This window comes from Mobula birostris, chromosome 14 (genome assembly GCF_030028105.1).
Source record: "Mobula birostris isolate sMobBir1 chromosome 14, sMobBir1.hap1, whole genome shotgun sequence".
NCBI lineage: Eukaryota > Metazoa > Chordata > Chondrichthyes > Myliobatiformes > Myliobatidae > Mobula > Mobula birostris.
In genome coordinates, this window is record NC_092383.1 from 97321158 (window position 1) to 97335403 (window position 14246).

General features: G+C 44.8%; 1 protein-coding gene across 1 annotated transcript in view; it reads left to right on the forward strand.

Annotated features, from left to right (window-relative positions):
• The first annotated feature begins 11943 nt into the window (after nt 1-11943).
• The window catches only part of LOC140210139 (CD48 antigen-like), a 49411-nt gene continuing 47108 nt past the window's right edge, over nt 11944-14246 (forward strand). Inside the window, exon 1 of the mRNA XM_072279018.1 lies at nt 11944-12109. Within this exon, the coding sequence (XP_072135119.1) occupies nt 12055-12109 (55 nt within the window). The 5' untranslated portion in view covers nt 11944-12054. The remainder of the gene's footprint in view (nt 12110-14246) is intronic.

A 14246-nucleotide genomic window follows, 5' to 3' on the forward strand; every position in this document is an offset into this window, starting at 1 on the left:
CATCGTCTCACTCTTATTACAGTTGACTGTGATCCTCAATTATTACAACCTTCAAATGAAAGTTGTAACAAATGAAATACAATGTTGGAAAGTGTATGGTTCTGTACCTTAGTGGAAGAAATAAATGGGCAGACTATGATTTAGTTGGGGAGAGAATTCAAAATGCAGATATGAAAAGGGACCTGGGAGACCTCATGTAGGATACCCTAAATGTTAACCTCCAGGCTGAGTCGATGGTGCAGAAGGTGAATGCAATGTTGGCATTCATTTCTAGAGGTATAGAAGTTAAGAGTGAGGATGTGATGTTGAGGCTCTATAAGGCACTCATGAGAACACATGTGGAGTATTGTGTGCAGTTTTTGGCTCCTTATTTTAGAAAGGATATACTGACATTGGAGAGGGATCAGAGAAGATTCACAAGAATGATTCCAGGAAGCAGTTGAGGCCAGTACGTTGGCTATATTTAAGAGGGAGTTAGATATGGCCTTTGTGGCTACGGGGATCAGGGGGTATGGAGGGAAGGCTGGGGCGGGGTTCTGAGTTGGATGATCAGCCATGATCATAATAAATGGCGGTGCAGGCTCAAAGGGCCGAATGGCCTACTCCTGCACCTATTTTCTATGTTTCTATGAAAGGGTTACTGTATGAGGAACGTCTGGCAGCTCTTGGACTGTATTCCCTGGAGTTCAGGAGAATGAGGGGGGATCTCATAGAAACATTCTGAATGTTAAAATGGCTGAACAGATTAGATATGACAAAGTTATTTCCCACGGTAGAGAAATCTAGGACAAGAGGGCACGACTTCAGGATTGAAGGATGTCTATTTAGAACAGAGATGCAGAGAAAATACTTTAGTCAGAGGGTGGTACATCTGTGGAATTTGTTGCCATGAGCAGCTGTGGATGCCAGGTCATTGGGTGCATTGAAGGGAGAGGTAAGGTAAGGAATGCCTACCATTCCATGTCCAGGCCATATCTGGGTAAATCTGATCACTTGGCTGTCCTTCTCCCACCTGCATGTAGACAGGCTCATGAAGAAAACTCCAGAGATTAGGACATCAGGTTGTGGGAGGTACAGGAGCAGCTATGGGCCATGCTCAAGGACTCTTCTGTGGATCTGAGTGATTCACCATGGTTGTCACGGACTTTATTAAAACAGTTGTAGATGAGTGTGCTCCCACAAAGTCATTCAGAGTCTTTCCCAGTCAGAAGCCCTGGATGAATCATGAGATCCACAATCTGCTGGGAGCCAGATCAGATGCACTCAGGTCTGGTGAACGAGAAAGCTATAAGAGGTCCTGGTATGATCTCCAGAAAGCCATCTCAAAGATAAAGTGGCAAATCTGGACTAAACTTAAATCAATGAAAGATGCTCAACAATTGTGACAGGGCTTGAATGAACTCACCTCTTATAAAGTTAAATTGAACAAAACAGGCAAGATCAGAGTTTTGTTTCCAGCTTAGCTTAATGTCTATTTCCTGGCTTTAACTGTCAAAACATGGAGTAACCATCATGACCTCGCACAGCCTCTGATGACACCATGATCTCCATCTCCAAGGCCAATGTGGAAGCAACCTTCAGTAGGGTGAACCCACGAAAAGCATTCATCCCAGACGGGGTACTGGCCGAGTACCAAAGACTTAGGCTGCGCAACTACCTGAAGTGTTCAAAGTTCAAAGTTCAAAGTGAATTTATTATCAAAGTACACTTACAACCCTGAGATTAATTTTCTTGTGGGCACACTTAATGTATCTACCAAATAATATAAAATAGTAACTATAACAGAATCAGTAAAAGATCTCTCAACTAGGGTGTCCAACCAGAGTGCAGAAGACAACAAACTGAAAATACAAAAGAAGAAATAGAAATAGTAAATAGATATTGAGAAGATGAGGTAACGAGTTCTTCAAAGTGGGTACATTTGTGTTGGAACATTTCAATGATCCTGCAAGTGAAGTTGTGAAGTTAAATAAATTTATCCATTTTGGTTCAAGTGCCTGATGGTTGAGGCATAGTAACTGTTCCTGAACCTAGTGGTGTCAGTTCTGATGACAGCAGTGAGAAGAAAGCCTGCCCTAGTTGGTTGGGTTTCCTGATGATGGATGCTGTTTTCCTGCAACAGTGTTACATGCAGATGTGATCAATGATAGGGAGTGCTTTACCCATGACCCAAGTTGTATCCACAACTTTTTGCAGGATTTTCTGTTCAAGGGCATTTTATACCATTTTATATAATCTCTTGCTTTGGCATTCTGAGGTACCCACCTGCTTCAAAAACTCTTCAATTATACCATTGCCTAAGAAGAACATGAAGATCTGCCTCAATGTCTATCTCCCAGTAGCACTTACATCCACAATGATGAGATGCTTTGAGAGGTTCACCCACTTTAAAGGCAGCCTACAATCGGCCCCCGAGACAGAGATCACAAAGTTACCGGGTGCAGCAGGGACCTTCACAGCCCCTGTTACATTCTGCCTTTCAAAGCGGGCACAGAAGGCGTTGACCTCATCTGGTTGTGAAGCATTGCTGCCATTCATGCTATTTGGTTTCATTTTGGAGGAAGTAATGTCTTGCAAACCCTGCCAGAGTTGACGTACATCCAATATCGCCTCCAAACTCCTTCAGAATTGTCTCTTCACTCTTGAAATAGCCCTCTGCAAGTCATCCCTGTTTTCGTTGTACAGACCTGGGTCACCAGACTTAAATCAGGTAACCTGTTCATATTCTATACCTTCACAGTATGGTCTGGGTCAAGTTTGACCTGGCCCAAGAATCCCCTCGCAACAAGCGTCTATACAGAATTTTGAACCACAGATCTATTTAGAATGTATAAATAGCCTGTCTGACATTAATAAACGGGTGATTAATCCTTAATTAATGTTTCAGAGATCTAAAATCCATTTCAATAGATATGGGTCAAATTTGACTGGGAACAGCCTCAATGTATAAAAATTTGTAGCACCTGTACAAAACTATAAAATTTTAAAATACTTTGATTTTTGTGCATTTTGGGTCACTTTAGGAAAAGTCATCAAATTTCGGCTAAAAAATGGGATTTAGCAAGTTTTTACTGCTATCAAATGTAAAACGTGTGGCGCGTGGACAAGTGGTTAGGGCGTTGGACTAGCGATCTGAGCAACTTGTTGGACGAGTTCGAGCCTCGGCCGGGGCAGCGTGTGTGTCCTGGAGCAAGGCAATTAACCACACAATGCTCCAGTCTACCCAGCTGAGAATGGGTGCTGGCAAAAATGCTGGGGGTTAACCTCGTGATAGATTGGCATCCTATCCGGGGGTGGGGGGCGTAGTCCCGTACTCCCTGTCACTTCACGCCACAGAAACCGGCATAAGCACCGGTCTGATGGGCCACAAGGCTCGGGACAGACTGTAATCAAATGTCAAAGCAGGTCAAATTTGACCCAAACAGTATGTAAGGGTTAAATGCCACAGATCTAGCCCTCAGCAGATGATTTACCTCTTGGTTTATCCACAGCTGCTACAATAGGCTGAAGTCACCATGGTTTTCAGAAAGGGAAATCTCCAGATAAAACCGTTCGAACTCTTTGATGAAATAACAGGCAGGATAGACAAGGGAGAGTCAATTAATGTTGTTTATCTAGAAAGAGGTACAGTCGACGTTTCAGGCCGAGACTCTTCGTCAGGACTAACTGAAGGAAGAGTGAGTAAGGGATTTGAAAGTGGGAGGGGGAGGGGGAGATCCAAAATGATAGGAGAAGACAGGAGGGGGAGGGATGGAGCCAAGAGCTGGACAGGTGATGGGCAAAAGGAGATACGAGAGGATCATGGGACAGGAGGCCCAGGGAGAAAGACAAGGGGTGGGGGGAACCCAGAGGATGGGCAAGGGGTATATTCAGAGGGACAGAGGGAGAAAAAGGAGAGTGAGAGAAAGAATGTGTATATAAAAATAAGTAACAGATGGGGTACAAGGGGGAGGTGGGGCATTAGCGGAAGTTAGAGAAGTCGATGTTCATGCCATCAGGTTGGAGGCTACCCAGACGGAATATAAGGTGTTGTTCCTCCAACCTGAGTGTGGCTTCATCTTTACAGTAGAGGAGGCCGTGGATAGACATGTCAGAATGGGAATGGGATGTGGAATTAAAATGTGTGGCCACTGGGAGATCCTGCTTTCTCTGGCGGACAGAGCGTAGATGTTCAGCAAAGCGGTCTCCCAGTCTGCGTCGGGTCTCGCCAATATATAGAAGGCCACATCGGGAGCACCGGACGCAGTATATGATCCCAGCCGACTCACAGGTGAAGTGTTGCCTCACCTGGAAGGACTGTTTGGGGCTCTGAATGGTGGTAAGGGAGGAAGTGTAAGGGCATGTTTAGCACTTGTTCCGCTTACAAGGATAAGTGCCAGGAGGGAGATCGGTAGGGAGGGATGGGGGGTGCCGAATGGACAAGGCAGTCGCGTAGGGAGCGATCCCTGCGGAAAGCGGAGGGGGGGGGGAGGGAAAGACGTGCTTAGTGGTGGGATCCCGTTGGAGGTGGTGGAAGTTACGGAGAATAATATGTTGGACCCGGAGGCTGGTGGGGTACTTATCCTTGTAAGCGGAACAAGTGCTACACATGCCCTTACACTTCCTCCCTTACCATCATTCAGGGCCCCAAACAGTCCTTCCAGGTGAGGCGACACTTCACCTGTGAGTCGGCTGGAGTGGTATACTGCGTCTGGTGTTCCCGGTGTGGCCTTCTATATATTGGTGAGACCCGACGCAGACTGGGAGACCGCTTTGCTGAACACCTTCGCTCTGTCCGCCAGAGAAAGCAGGATCTCCCAGTGGGCACACATTTTAATTCCACATCCCATTCCCATTCTGACATGTCTATCCACGGCCTCCTCTACTGTAAAGATGAAGCCACACTCAGGTTGGAGGAACAACACCTTATATTCCGTCTGGGTAGCCTCCAACCTGATGGCATGAACATCGGCTTCTCTAACTTCCGCTAATGCCCCATCTCCCCCTCATACCCCATCTGTTATTTATTTTTATACACACTTCCTTTCTCACTCTCTCCTTTTTCTCCCTCTGTCCCTCTGACTATACCCCTTGCCCATCCTCTGGGTTCCCCCCACCCCTTGTCTTTCTCCCTGGGCCTCCTGTCCCATGATCCTCTCGTATCCCCTTTTGCCTATCACCTGTCCAGCTCTTGGCTCCATCCCTTCCCCTCCTGTCTTCTCCTATCATTTTGGATATCCCCCTCCACCTCCCACTTTCAAATCTCTTGCTAACTCTTCCTTCAGTTAGTCCTGATGAAGGGTCTCGGCCTGAAACGTCGACTGTACCTCTTCCTAGAGATGCTGCCTGGCCTGCTGCGTTCACCAGCAACTTTGATGTGTGCTGCTTGAATTTCCAGCATCTGCAGAATTCTTGTTGTTAATGTTGTTTATGTTGTTTTTTAGCAGGTCTTTGATAAGATGCTGTACATGAGGCTGCTTAACAGGATAAGAGCCCATGGTATTACAGGAAAGATACTAGCATGGTTAGAAAATTGGCTGACTGGCAGGAGGCAAAGAAAGGGAATGAAGAGGACTATACTGTTTGGCTGCCGGAGACCAGTGTTGTTCCTCAGCGGTTGGTTCTGGGACTGATTATTTTCACAATATTATGTCCATGAGTTGGATGATGGAAATGATCGCTTTGTGGCTAAATTTGCAAATGATACAAAGGTAGGAAAAGACGAGGAAATAGGGAGTCTGCAGGACTCAGACAGATTAGGAGAATAGGCAGAGGAATGTTTGGTAGAATACAGTTGATGAAACTGGATGATCATTCACTTTGGCAGAAGGAATAAAGGCATAGAATATTTTCTAAACAGGGAGTGAATTCTGAAATTAGAGGTTCAAGGGGGCTTTGGAATCCTGGTGCAGTATTTCCAAAAGGTTAACTTGAAGATTGAGTCAGTAGCAAAGACAGAAACAAAGAAACATAGAATAGAAAACCTACAGCACAATACAGGCCCTTCAGCCCACAATGCTGTGCCAAACATGTACTTAAGTTACAAATTACGTAGGATTACCCACAGCCCTCTATATTTCTAAGCTCCATGTACCTATCCAGGAGCCTCTTAAAAGACTTTATTGTATCCACCTCTACCACCGTCACCAGCAGCTTGTTCCGTGCACTCACCACTATCTGCATAAAAAACTTACCCCTAACATCTCCTCAGTACCTACTTTCAAGCACTGTAAAATTGTGCCCTTTCACGTTAGCCATCTTAGCCCTGGGAAAAAGCCACTGACTATCCACATGATCAATGCCTCTCCTCATCTTATACACCTTTATCAGGTCATCTCTCATCCTCTGTCACTCCAAGGAGAAAAGGCCAAGTTCACTCAACCTATTCTCATAATGCATGCTCCCCAATCCATGCAAAACACTTCTAAATCTTCTGAAATGCCTGTTTCGCTGTTGCTACTACTGTGTGGTCCGGGATCTCCGGAGGGGAAGGCCCCGACTCCTCCGCTTTGCTTGTTGCTCGGCGTCCGGGGCAGGGTCAAAGCACTTGGCAGATATGGTGCTCGGTGCTCGGTGTCGGAGGATTGGTCGGAGGTTCAAAGGTTTTGGACGGACTTAGAGTCGGCTGCGGTCGGGTGCTTCCAATACACCAGCAAGTTTGCGGCGCTTGGAGGTTCATGGCAGGGGGAGTTTCTCCCTTCTACTGTCTGCATGAGATGATGGGGCTATCGGGACTTGAGACTTTTTTACCGTGCCCATGGTCTGCTCTTTATCATATTACGGTATTGCTTTGCACTGTTGTAACTATATGTTATAATTATGTGGCTTTGTCAGTTTTAGTCTTGGTTTGTCCTGTGTTTCTGTGATATCTTTCTGGAGGAACATTGTATCATTTTTTAATGCATGCATTTCTAAATGACAATAAATGAGGACTGAGTGTACTCATAATCTAATCTAATCTAAATCTCCTCTACACCCTTTCTATAGTTTCCACATCCTTCCGGTAGTGAGGCGACCAGAACTGAGCACAGTACTCCAAGTGGGGTCTGTCCAGGGTCCTATAAAGCTGCAATATTACCTCTCGGCTCCCAAGCTCAATCCCACGGTTGATGAAGGCCAATGTACCATATGCCCCCTTGGAGTCCGAATATGGACTCGGACCCCAAGATCCCTCTGATCCTTCACACTGCCAAGAGGCTAGCCATTAATACCATATTCTGCCATCATATTTGACCAACCAAAATGAAGCACATCACACTTATCTGGGTTGAACTCCATCTGCCACTTCTCAGCCTCGTTTTGTATCCTATCGATGTCCTGCTGTAACCTTTGACAGCCCTCCATACTATCTACAACACCCCCAACCTTTGTGTCATCAGCAAATTTACTAACACAGCCCACCACTTCCTCATCCAGGTCATTTATAAAAATCACGAAGAGTAAGGGTTCCAGAACAGATCCCGGAGGCACACCACTGGTCACCGACCTCTATACTGAATATGACCCGTCTACGACCACTCTTTGTCTTCTGTGGGCAAGCCGTTTCTGGATCCACAAAGCAAGGTCCCCTTGGATCCCACGCCTTTTTACTTTTTCAATAACCCTTGCAAGGGGAACCTTATCAAAAGCCTTGTTGTAATCTATATACACTACATCTACTGCTCTACCTTCATCAATGTGTTTAGTGGCATCCTCAAAAATTCAACCAGGCTCGAAAGGCATGGCCTGCCTTTGACAAAGCCATGCTGACTATTCCTATCATATTATGCCTCTCCAAATGTTCATAAATCCTGCCTCTCAGGATCTTTTCCATCAACTTACCAACCACTGAAGTAATACTCACTGGTCTACAGTTTCCAGTGCTATCTCTGCTCACTTCCTTGAATAAGGGAACGACATCCACAGCCCTCCAATCCTTCGGAACATCTCTCATCCCCACTGATGATGCAAACATCATTGTCAGAGGTTCAACAATCTCCTCCCTCGCCTCCCACAGTTGCCTTGTGTACATCTCGTCTGGTCCCAGAGACTTATCCAACTTGATGCTTTCCAAAACCTCCATCACATCCTCTTTCTTAATATCTATATGCTCAAGCTTTTCAGCCTGCTGTGAGTCATCCCTACAACCACCAAGATCCTTTTCCATAGTGAATGCTGAAGCAATGTATTCATTAAGTACCTCTGCTATCTCCTTAGGTTCCAGACACACTTTTCCACTCTCACACTTGATTGGTCCTATTCTCTCACATGTTATCCTCTTGCTCTTCACATACCTGTAGAATGCCTTGGGGTTTTCCTTAATCCTGCCCACCAAAGCCTTCTCATGGCCCCTTCTGGCTCACTGTATTTCATTCTTAAGCTCCTTCCTGCTAGCCTTATAATCTTCTAGATCTCTACAATTACCTAGTTTTTTGAACCTTTCGTAAGCATTCCTTTTCTCCTTGACTGGATTTTCGACAGCCTTTGTACACCATAGTACCTGTACCCTACCATGTTTTCCCTGTCTCATTGAAATGTACCTATGCAGAACTTCACGCAAATATCCCCTGAACATTTGCCACATTTATGCCATACATTTCCCTGAGAACATCTGTTCCCTATTTACACTTCCAAGTTCCTGCCTAATAGCCTCATATTTTCCCTTACTCCAATTAAACACTTTCCTAACTTGTCTGTTCCTATCCCCCTCCAATACTATTGTAAATAAGATAGAATTGTGATCACTATCTCCAAAATGCTCTCCCACTGAGAGATCTGACACCTGACCAGGTTCATTTCCCAATATGAGATCAATTACAGCCTCTCTTCTTGTAGGCTTATCTATATATTGTGTCAAGGAACCTTCCAGAACATACCTAACAAACTCCACCCCATCTGAACCCCTTGCTCTAGGGATATGCTAATCAATATTTGGGAAATTAAAATCTCTCACCATGACAACTCTGTTATTATTACATCTTTCCAGAATCTGTCTCCCATCTGCGCCTCGATGTCCCTGTTATTATTGGGTGATCTATAAAAAACACTCAGTAGAGTTATTGACCCCTTCCTGTTCCTAACTTCACCCACAGAGACTCCGTAGACAATCCCTCCATGTCTTCCTCCTTTTCTGCAGCCGTGACATGATTTCTCATCAGCAGGGCCACGCACCCACCTCTTTTGCTTCCCTCCTTGTCCTTTCTGAAATATCTAAAGCCTGGCACTCTGAGTAATCATTCCTGCCTGAGCCATCCAAGTCTCTGTAATGGCCACAGCATCATAGCTCCAAGTACTGATCCACTCTTTAAGCTCATCCGCTTTGTTCATAATACTCCTTGCATTAAAATAGACACATCTCAAACCATCAGTCTGAGCGCATACCTTCTCTATCAACTGCCTATCCTCCCTCTTACACTGTCTACAAGCTTTCTCTACCTGTGAGCCAACCACCCCTTACCCTGTCTCTTCAGTTCAGTTCCCAGCAATTCTAGTTCAAACTCTCCCGAATTGCCTTAGCAAACCTCCTGGCCAGGATATTGGTCCGCATTGGATTCAAGTGCAACCCGTCCTTTTTGTACAGGTCACACCTGCCCCAAAAGAGATCCCAGTGATCCAGAAATCTGAATCTCTTACCCTGCTCCAATCCCTCAGCTACGTATTTATCCTCCACCTCATTCTATTCCTACCCTCACTGTCACACGGCAAAGCTGGTAATCCCGAGATTACTACCTTTGAGGTCCTGCTTCTCAACTTCCTTCCTAACTCCCTGTGGTCTGTTTTCAGGACCTCCTCCCTCTTCCTACCTATGTTATTGGTACCAATATGTACCACGATCTCTGTTTGTTCTCCCTCCTGCTTCAGGATATCGTGGTCACGATCAGAAACTCACGGACCTTGGCAGCTAGGAGGCAAACTACTAACCTTGTTTCTTTCCTGTGTCCACAGATGTCAAATGCAATGTTTGCAACCATTTTCGGAGCACGAGAATATGAAAACAAGGATATAATGCCAAGGCTTTATCATCGTTGGTCAGAATGCATGGAGTATTGTGAGCAGTTTTTGTTCCTTCTCTCAGGACAGATGTTTTGGCATTAGAGACGGTCCAGAGGACTTTCATGAGAATGATGCTGAAAATGAAAGGGTTAATGTATGAGGAGCTTTTAATGGCTTGGGCTTATACTCAGTGGAGTTGAAGAAGAATATTGGGGGATCTCATTGAAAATTATTGAATAATGAAAATATTGAATATAGATTGGACATGGAAAGGATGTTTCCAGAAATGGGGTAGTACAGGACCAGTGGGGTACTAACTTAGAATACAAGAACATCCCTGTGTAACAGAGATGAGGGAGGATTTATTTTGCCTTAGGATGTGAATCTGCAGAATTCATTGCCACAATGATCTGCAGAGGCCATGTCACTGTGTATTTAAAATGGAGGTTCATAGATTCTTGATTAGTCAGGGCTCCAAAGGTAACGGGGAGAAGGCAGAAGAAAGGCATTGAGAGGAAAGGTGAATCAGCCATGACTGAATGGCATAGCAGACTCGATTGGCTGAATGGTATAACTCCGCTCCTATATGTCTTATGGCTCACCAGCAAATCTGCAGACCTGACTCAGGAAGAGAAGGAGGATGAACATTCATCAGTCTACGTTGATGAATGGCGTTGGAGAGAATCAGCAGTTTTATTAATTCCTGTGCATAAATATGCTGGATAATCTGTTTCCGACCCCGTGCATGGATGCAAACGCTGTAGAAGGAAAGTGTGCCACCTACATAAAGTTTGGCTTGTCACTGAACACTCTGACAAGCAATTACAGTTGAAAGTATCCTGGTTACATAATTGTCTTGTAAGAAGATGCATAAAGTAATGAGATCTGTCTAACACAGCAAAGGTACATCCCTCCCTGCCAAGAAGGCAAGATTGCCTCAAGAAGGCAGTGTCCGTCATCAAAGATCTCCAATATCTCGGCTAAGCCAGCTTTTTGCAGCTATCTTTGGGCAGTTGGTACGGAAGCTTAAAGTCCTACATGGTCAAGTTCAATCAGAATCAGGTTTAATATCACCGGATATGTCATGAAATTTGTTAAATTTATGCCAGCAATACAATGAAATACATGATAAATAAATATAGAGGAAAAAAACTGAATTACAGTAAATATATAGGTGAACAAGAACAGCTACTTCCCCTCAATCATTTGGTTCTTGAAGCAGTTGGAAAACACCTTAATCTCCACAACATTTGATGTTTCAGTCTGAGACTCTCCATTCAGTCCTGATGAAGGGTCTCTGCCCAAACCACGACTGTTTACTCTTTCCCATGGCTGCTGCCTGACCTGCCAGTTCCTCCTGCATTTTGTGTGTGTTGCTTTGGATTTCCAGCATCTGCAGATTTTCTCATGTTTATGGATAATTATGCTTTGTTTTGTAAATGCTGCTTATAAGGTGCTTCATGTCTGAGATTATGCTGAAAGTAAGTTTTAATTTGCAAACATGTACTTGCACACATGACAATAAACTCATCTTTGGACTTTGAACTTTATGGCCATATTGTTCCCTATTATCCAGCCTATCTTCTACTCACACCACTACGTTGTTTCCAGTACCACAGGCTTATAGTTTGTGCAAACACTTTCAGTTCAGCACTTTATCACTTGGCTTCCAGAAATCAAAATTATAGTCTTTCTCATTCCCCTTTATCCAAAACGCATGTCACTTCTTTCAAGAACTTCAGTAAGTTGGTCAAACCCGATTTCCTTTTGACTTTGCCCGATTGCCTTCAAGCCTTCTCAATAGGACGTCATTAAAAGTAGCTTTGCCATATTATCTGACATGTTGTTCTGTGGCTTTCTGTCATCTATTTGAAATGAGGGGTTACTATTAATGACATCAAACATAATCGCTGTAAATCTTCATGTCTTACGGAAGTGATCAGTCACTGACATGCACCCACTGTCACAGCCTCCATGCTGACGTGAAGTTGTGGCTTCCTGAATGTGCTCACAACGCCTATACACGTTCTCAGACGGCTCACAACCAACAACCAGCTGCAAGCAGAAGCCAGTCCTATCGAACACTGCAGTTGCTGGAGAGATATGGCCTTCGGGTGGTTTCTCAGCTCCCTCTGGCTGATGCTGTCCATCTCAGAGCGTGAGTTTAATCAAAAAGAATTGTGTTTTTCACTTACTTCTGTCCAAGGCCTCTGTTATTTCCACAGTTCTCGTCCAAGGCTCCCAGAGGAGGGACAGTAGGAACTGAACAGAAAGTGAAGTTCTCTATACGCTGTCCCAATGCACACTCCCAGGGAGTTGGTTAGATCGAGAGTGAAGCTCCGTTGCCACTGTGTTGTCACACACTGGCAGTTCCACGTTCAGATACAGAACGTGAAGTATTCCCTTCGACAATCGCCAAGGAACCACACGCCAAAACATGTGGATTGGAGTTCCTCTACCCATTCTGTGCCTATCTCATTCCTGTTTATGTGGGTAAGGTCAGGTTTTAATGATTGATTGCTTTTAGGGCAGTGAAACGTATGTGAACTGATCTCGGTTCTCGGCCATGCAGGCCTAAGAGTGGCACGCCCTGGTTTCGTTCTAGTCTACACCCGGAAACTGGAATAGCTGATGAAATATTACCATCTTAACCTTCACCCTCACCCTTTCTCATCCCCTTTACTTCTCTGTTTAGCCAGACTCTATATCTGCCTACCCAAACATTTTCTCTTTCTCTCCTCTCTTCCTATTTCAGTCCCCTCTTAATTTGTTTGTTTCGATTATTGCTGTCTGTCTCTCCTTAGATCAGTTTCTTTTCTCTCCCCGCCCCTCTCTCTCTCAGGAAATCCAGAAGTCAAAGCTATTTTCTGCATTGCATGTGTTTTTTTTTGCATCATTGCACCTCCTGTCACCATTTGATGCAGAGTACAAGTAAACACCATCCCTCTGAGCGTTAGCTTATCACGAGCGAGCAGCAAGCCCTTAAACTTGCACAGAGGCGCTGGCCATTCAGGAAGCTCAGGTCCTCTCTCTCTCTCGCCTGAGAAATTGTGTAATAGGAAGGCACCCCCTTCGTCACTGGTGTTGGACTCCACAGTCTTCCTCTATCTCCAGACTGATTCCCCATTTTCTTCTAGTCTAACACCATTGACAGCTGATTTGTCAAAGTCCAGGATGAGTCCATTGTCATGTGCACAAGGGCAATGATCAGCCACAGGCATGTCAAATCATATAAGCAGCATTCACAGGAAAAGTATCAGCACAATTTTTACCAAAAGGAATTCAATCAGGACAAAAAATATCAAAGTGTATTTTCGTGGAAAGTGATCAATCTGGTCACTTAGAAAATTTAGAGCAGATCTGATAGAGGTATTCAAAATTATGAGGGGAATAAATAGGGTAAATGCAAGCAGGCTTTATCTACTGAGGTTGGGTGGGACTACAACCAGAGGTCATGGGTTAAGGGGGAAAGGTGAAAAGTTTAAGGGGAACATAAGGGGAATCTTCTTCATTCAGATGGTCATGAGAGGAGGATGAGCTGCCAGCAAAAATGGTGCATGCAAGCTGGATTTCAACATTCAAAAGAAGTCTGGATATGTACGTGGATGTTTGGAGTATGGAAAGCTTTGATCCTGGTGGAGATTTATGGGAGAAGGCAGTTTAAACAGTTTCGGCATGGATTAGATGGGCCAAAGGGCCTCTGTGCTGTACTTCTCTATGACTATGACTCTAGTGTTTTCAAATAGTAGTCATTAGCATTGTGATGGTTGGTTCGGGAACTGAATGGCTGAAGGGAAGTAGCTGTTTTGGAACCTGGTGGAGTAGGACATCAGGCTCCTGTACCTCCTGCCGATGGTAATGGTGATAAGATGGCATTGCCCGGATGGTGAGAATCTCTGATGAAGGATGTTGCTTTCTTGATGCAGCACCTCATGTCAACACTACCGATGGTGGGAAGTTTGCTTGAGAATTTGGTGACAGTGTCTATGAAAGTAAACACACTGGTGCGTTTTCTTTCTGACCACGTCACACACTGTGTGGCAGGTCAGATGCTCCAACCGACCCAGATCCATCACAGTACCACCAGGAGGATCAGTGGTGGAGGAATTCCTTCTGAGATTCTCTAGTAAATCAAGGCCCACCAGTGGCAACAAGACTAGATCCCCCTGCCTCTGGAGTCAGGTCAATAGGTGGTCCCAGGATCCTGGGTCTGAAAGTCCAGCTAGAATCAGGTTGATTGGCAGAGAGGAATGACTTTCCCTAGTGCTCACATATCACCCACACACCTAACCTTA